This window comes from Neolamprologus brichardi, chromosome 3, assembly GCF_056152115.1.
Source record: "Neolamprologus brichardi isolate AB-2024 chromosome 3, ASM5615211v1, whole genome shotgun sequence".
NCBI lineage: Eukaryota > Metazoa > Chordata > Actinopteri > Cichliformes > Cichlidae > Neolamprologus > Neolamprologus brichardi.
Window position 1 is genome coordinate 1,410,764 of NC_142106.1, and position 6,602 is coordinate 1,417,365.

General features: G+C 44.1%; 1 protein-coding gene across 1 annotated transcript; it reads left to right on the forward strand.

The window, feature by feature from the left end:
* Nucleotides 1-1,798: 1,798 nt before the first annotated feature.
* On the forward strand, nt 1,799-2,726 carry LOC148103100 (uncharacterized). Its single transcript, XM_087838063.1, has 2 exons — nt 1,799-2,649; nt 2,720-2,726. Exons 1-2 carry the CDS (start codon nt 1,799-1,801, stop codon nt 2,724-2,726), a joined length of 858 nt encoding a protein of 285 aa, XP_087694189.1.
* Nucleotides 2,727-6,602: the final 3,876 nt, after the last annotated feature.

Below are 6,602 nucleotides of genomic sequence, written 5' to 3' on the forward strand. Positions count from 1 at the left end.
TGTGGCTTGTGCCTTACCTCACTGTGTGCGATCTGTGTGTGCAGCCGCTGAAGCCGTAAAGTGTTCTGGTGAAATTGTTTTGTTTCACCCTTTGACCCTGCTAGTTCCACATGAGGTGGATGTTTTATTACTGCAGACTAAAATGACATTCTTGTCACCTGCAAGACACTTGTCTTTAATGTCACTGTTGCTCTCCCAGCCACACATAACTATTAAGCGGTGTACAACTTTGAATCCCTCTACACTGTTGCCCATAGAGGAGGAGGGTACACCACATGTGTGTAGTGAGCATTTAGAAACACAGTGTAAACCTGGAAGTGATTTAACGGACATACCACTCACTGCGGGCAAGGTTTGGTTTGTTGATGGTTGGTGGAGCATGCGACACTTTTGCAGGCCCTGTTGAAAGCAGTCTTACTGCCTAGTAAAGTTGCGGTTTGTAAATGTGCAGCACACACACGTGGCACTGACCCCATTGAACTAGGCAACGCCTTTGCAGATAAAATTGCAAAGGAAGCGGCCCTTGGAACACATGAGGTTCATATTCTGGCGTCTCAGGAGCAAACTATGCCCATCACACATGATGTGTTAGCAGACATGCAGTCACACTCACCTCCAGCTGAGAAGCAGCTGTGGCTCACTAAAGGAGCAAGCTTGCGAGGTGATGTCTACTATCTTTGTGATAAACCTATATTGCCTAAAAACCTATATAGGACTGCTGCAATTTTGAGCCATGGGCTCTGCCATGTCTCAACAGCCGGGATGTTAGCAGCTGTCGAACGGCGGTTTTTCACACTGGGATTCAATGCTTATTCAAAACATTTTTGTAAAGCATGTTTGATATGTTGTAAACATAATGCTCAGGGGAACCTCAGACCTAAAAGAGGAAGGTTTCCTAGACCCAGCTACCCATTTGAAGTAATCCATATGGATTTCATTGAGTTGTCTAACTGTAACACCTACAGGTACTGCCTGGTAATCGTGTGCCGGTTCTCAAAGTGGGTAGAAATTGTCCCCACTAAGAAAGCAGATGCTATTTCAGTGGCTAAAGCGATATGCAAAAATGTGATCCCAGAGCATGGGATCCCCCAAACTATTTACAGTGACAATGGTCCTCATTTTGTGAATGAAGTAATTGAGAAAATGTCACAACATCTGGGGATAACGCTGAAAAACCACTGCTCATACCACCCACAAAGTGCAGGGCTGGTTGAAAGGACTAATGGCACAGTAAAGCTGAGACTCAGGAAAACAATGGAGGAAACAGGCAGAACATGGGTAGACTGCATTGAGCTAGTGAAAATGTATATGAGAATCACGCCAACTGATAATGGCCTAACGCCTTTTGAAATAATATATGGCAGGCCATTTAGAGTTCCAGTGTTCTGTAATGATAATGATAAAGCAGAAGAAGAAAACACACTAGCAGACTGGATGATTAAAATGCTGAAAAGCAAAGAAGTCATGAGTGCAAATGATCTGCCAGATGATTCTGTTTCTGTACAGGAAGAACGTCTGAAGCCAGGGGACTGGGTGCTGATAAAGGTCATAAAGAGGAAGTGCTGGTCGACGCCACGGTGGGACGGACCGTACCAGGCTCTGCTGACAACACCAACAGCTGTGAAGATCGCAGAGCGACCCACCTGGATACACCAAAGCCACTGCAAGAAGGTGACACACATCCAGGCCAGCTCGGAGTAAGTGGCAGGAAGACCGGGTACAAAGGGGGGGGAAAGCCTCTAGGGCCCTTCGTCTCAATCCGGTGAAGAAACCAACTGAGCCACAGGTACTCATCAGAATGGCTGGTAAAGTGTTGTCTACCCTGCTGAGTGTAATGGCTTTGATGTCATCATGGTCAGCTTTGGAGACCCTGTATGTCCAAGGAAACCACACCCAATACCCTCATGGCTATTCTACAAACTTTTGGTGGCAGTTTATGAATACAACTGCTCACTTGAACAATAGGACAGACTGCTATGTGTGTGCTCATATGCCGTTATCAGCATATACATCTGGACTGTGGCCGTACAGCATACCAGAGGACAGGAGTTGGTGTCTGTTGGGCTTAGCGACTCATCCTGGCAACAGAGTCCTCTGGTCCAAGGCCAACTATAGTACACCTCTGAACATCACCTGGAGTAAGTCGCCACTTCTAAACGTGAATTGTTCTGGGCAAACTGACTTATTGGCCTGGCCTCAAGTGTCAGACCCACTGCCAGACATAATATTGCTGAACAAGCTGAACACAGCTCAACTGCCGTTGTGTGTGATGAACAATGGATCACTGTCAGTGGGGGAGCTGCCGCTTCGCTTATGTGGATACATATACACCTACTGCCCTCCAGAGAATGAGAGCAGGTGTATGAAATGCTTGACCAGTGCGAAGTGTGCTGAGAACTTGACATTAAGGAGGACTGAATGCAAGTTCAACCTGGCTTACAGAATACCAGTAAAAGCAAAAAGTCAGAAGTGGACAGGCTGTGCAAGGACGGTGCCGAGCAGTAAAGGAACAAGAGTTTTGGCTGATTGGTATTTCCTGTGTGGACATAAAGCCTATCTATCACTCCCTAAGGGATGGGGAGGATTGTGTGCCTTAGTGAAATTATCGGATCATGTCTTCTTCATGGACAGAGTTGAACATCACCCTAGGTTTTTTTTGGAGTGTTATATAATATTAAATATATGTTTAATTCTTGTGTTGCCATTATTAATTTTCAAGCCTTTGACCACAAACTGAGTCACTGCTCGGTGACATTCTGCTCGGTGACATCCTGCCTGAAAGGAGACGCTACGGTAGACTGCAGCGAGAACTGCCAGCATCTGAGCCAGACTCTGTCTCTCTCATCATGGTCACCTACAGTGGGGCAAAAAAGTATTTAGTCAGCCACCGATTGTGCAAGTTCCCCCACTTAAAATGATGACAGAGGTCAGTAATTTGCACCAGAGGTACACTTCAACTGTGAGAGACAGAATGTGAAAAAAAATCCATGAATTCACATGGTAGGATTTGTAAAGAATTTATTCGTAAATCAGGGTGGAAAATAAGTATTTGGTCACCTCAAACAAGGAAAATCCCTGGCTCTCACAGACCTGTAACGTCTTCTGTAAGAAGCTTTTCTGTCCCCCACTCGTTACCTGTATGAATGGCACCTGTTTGACCTCATCATCTGTATAAAAGACACCTGTCCACAGCCTCAACCAGTCAGACTCCAAACTCCGCCATGGCCAAGACCAAAGAGCTTTCGAAGGACACCAGGAAAAGAATTGTAGACCTGCACCAGACTGGGAAGAGTGAATCTACAATAGGCAAGCAGCTTGGTGTGAAAAAATCAACTGTGGGAGCAATCATCAGAAAATGGAAGACATACAAGACCACTGATAATCTCCCTCGATCTGGGGCTCCACGCAAGATCTCATCCCGTGGGGTCAAAATGATCATGAGAACGGTGAGCAAAGATCCCAGAACCACACGGGGGGACCTGGTGAATGACCTGCAGAGAGCTGGGACCAAAGTAACAAAGGTCACCATCAGTAACACACTACAACGGCAGGGAATCAAATCCTGCAGTGCCAGACGTGTTCCGCTGCTGAAGCCAGTGCATGTCCAGGCCCGTCTGAAGTTTGCCAGAGAGCACATGGATGATACAGCAGAGGATTGGGAGAATGTCATGTGGTCAGATGAAACCAAAGTAGAACTTTTTGGTATAAACTCAACTCGTCGTGTTTGGAGGAAGAAGAATACTGAGTTGCATCCCAAGAACACCATACCTACTGTGAAGCATGGGGGTGGAAACATCATGCTATGGGGCTGTTTTTCTGCCAAGGGGACAGGACGACTGATCCGTGTTAAGGACAGAATGAATGGGGCCAAGTATCGTGAGATTTTGAGCCAAAACCTCCTTCCATCAGTGAGAACTTTGAAGATGAAACGAGGCTGGGTCTTCCAACATGACAATGATCCAAAACACACCGCCCGGGCAACAAAGGAGTGGCTCCGTAAGAAGCATTTGAAAGTCCTGGAGTGGCCTAGCCAGTCTCCAGACCTCAACCCCATAGAAAATCTGTGGCGGGAGTTGAAAGTCCGTGTTGCTCAGCGACAGCCCCAAAACATCACTGCTCTTGAGAAGATCTGCATGGAGGAATGGGCCAAAATACCAGCCACTGTGTGTGCAAACCTGGTAAAGACCTATAGTAAACGTTTGACCTCTGTTATTGCCAACAAAGGTTATGTTACAAAGTATTGAGTTGTATTTTTGTTATTGACCAAATACTTATTTTCCACCCTGATTTACGAATAAATTCTTTACAAATCCTACCATGTGAATTCATGGATTTTTTTTTTCACATTCTGTCTCTCACAGTTGAAGTGTACCTCTGGTGCAAATTACTGACCTCTGTCATCATTTTAAGTGGGGGAACTTGCACAATCGGTGGCTGACTAAATACTTTTTTGCCCCACTGTAAATGCACAGTAATGGCAGGTTTGTAATAAGGCAGATCGCGCTAACATAATCTGCACTGTTAGTTGATTATTTACCTGCCGCATTAACGGGAGAGGACGTGCAAACGTTACCGCTGCTGCTGGGTTGAGATTCATGAGTCCGGCATTAAAAACACGACATTCATTTAAGGTCATCGCGTGTTTTGTGAGCAAATGCTTTTGCATATTCGTAGTGTTTCCTCCCTTAAATGAAATATCTGCTTTGCAAGTATTGCAAGTTGCCCTGTTGTCATCCGTTCTCGTAAAGTATAAACAAACTTTTGAGCGTTTGCGCCGCTTACGCGCCGTGTTTCCTGCCAGGTAAATGACGCTCCGCAACGTGGTGACGTCATTCGGGGCGACTGGAATCGATAACGGGATCGTTTGCAAAAATGGCAAAAATGGCAAACAATTCCAAGGAATTGAAATAGTGGGAACCGTTCTCAACAAGAACCGGGTTTCGATACCCATCCCTAATCGCAATGAAGCTAGGCAATACTAACAAGAGTTACTCAATATTCCAGCGACGAGTAGCTCAGAGCCCCTGCCTTAAGAAGAGCTGCAAATCACCGGAGATCAGCTGCAGGTGCGTGGGCAAAGGGCGGGAGCCCAATCAGAGCTCCGCCCAGGCAGACAGGTAGGAGAGAGAGAGAGAGAGAGCAAGGCGAGGGGAGCGGAGAGAGTAAAACAACAAGCCCTGGCCACACTGGGCTGGCCGGGGTGGCACAGGGACCATGACACCCTTGCAGCAAAAAACCCATAATATTCCAGAAACATGCTTTGCCGATCCGATCAGCTGTTCATAACACTTCCTACATTGAAATAGACGTCAGCCCGTACGATCGCATGTCCGCCATTAACTGCCCGAAACCGGAAGTGACGTCATTTTCGCGGAAAATGTAGTTTTTTACTTGTAGGCTTTATAAGCCAATACCGGTGTTTCTAAAAGTCAAGTTTGACTCTATGCATTTCTGAATAGTTTCTGGGATGCTTAGAACTCAAATTACACTGCTTTAAATAGTTTATTTTGATGCACATGCTGTTTTCTTTGCAAATCTGCATTATAGGATTGTTTTTTGTTTTTCTGCAATATATAAAAAATGGTGTATCTCAAAAATAAAACTATGAAGACACTCAAAAAAATTTCCTGTTGTTGTAAACTATTTTTTGCAACTTTTTTGTATTTAAACATATTATTAAAATCTGGGCTATAATGGTTGTATTGATTTATGATCCCAAAAATGGCTCCACAGCATGTAAAAATATAATATAAGCTCTGGCGGACTTGGTTCTATGGTAGGTCTTAAAGGGCTAAAGTACGCAGCCTTAACGGTCCACAAGGACCGTGTACTCAAAGACCGCTAAGGCCGGAAGTGAGATGCTTGTGAAATGGGACGGTCTAGCCTCCATCGCGCTGCCCAAGTTGCCTAGCAACCATTATACTAACAGCTGGAAACGTTTCATACAGCTTTGTTTGACAGAAATGAAGGAGAACATATTTTGTTCATTTGTTTGTTTGTTTCTACATGAGCTTTGTGTGATTTAATAAGTATCTGAGGCTGAGACCACAGGACTGTAAAACATGATTGTTGGGCTTCATTTCTGTACTGAACGGTTATTTAAGATTAGTTAGTAAATAACAATTAGCTGATGTTGTTCATGAGTTCAAAGTCATCTCACTGTGGTAATGTAAATATAATATGGCCAATATTATAGTTATTATATTAATCATTATTAGTTTTTACAGCAGTGAGTTTGAACTCTGTCAAACACTGAGCTTCAGTAAAGATTCAAGTTGCAGTTGTTTATATTTCCTATCACCTTAAATCTTCACTCAAAGACAAGTATCTGTGACAGTGTATATATAGATGTGTTATATATCAGAGACAAATGTTCGTTCAGTATGTTGTCATTACTAAATCTGGCTCAATGCTTATATATATGTGTAAAAAAGAAAATGTACGAGCTGTGATAACTGTGTCTGACAGAATGAAGAGTAGACTGATATATGAAATATTCCTTTATTGGGTGAGAAAATCAGACCATGTCATAACTGCTTTAACTCACACAGAATAGATATCAGAGCCTTAAAAGCAAGAAATCAGATGGTTTACAGGAAGCC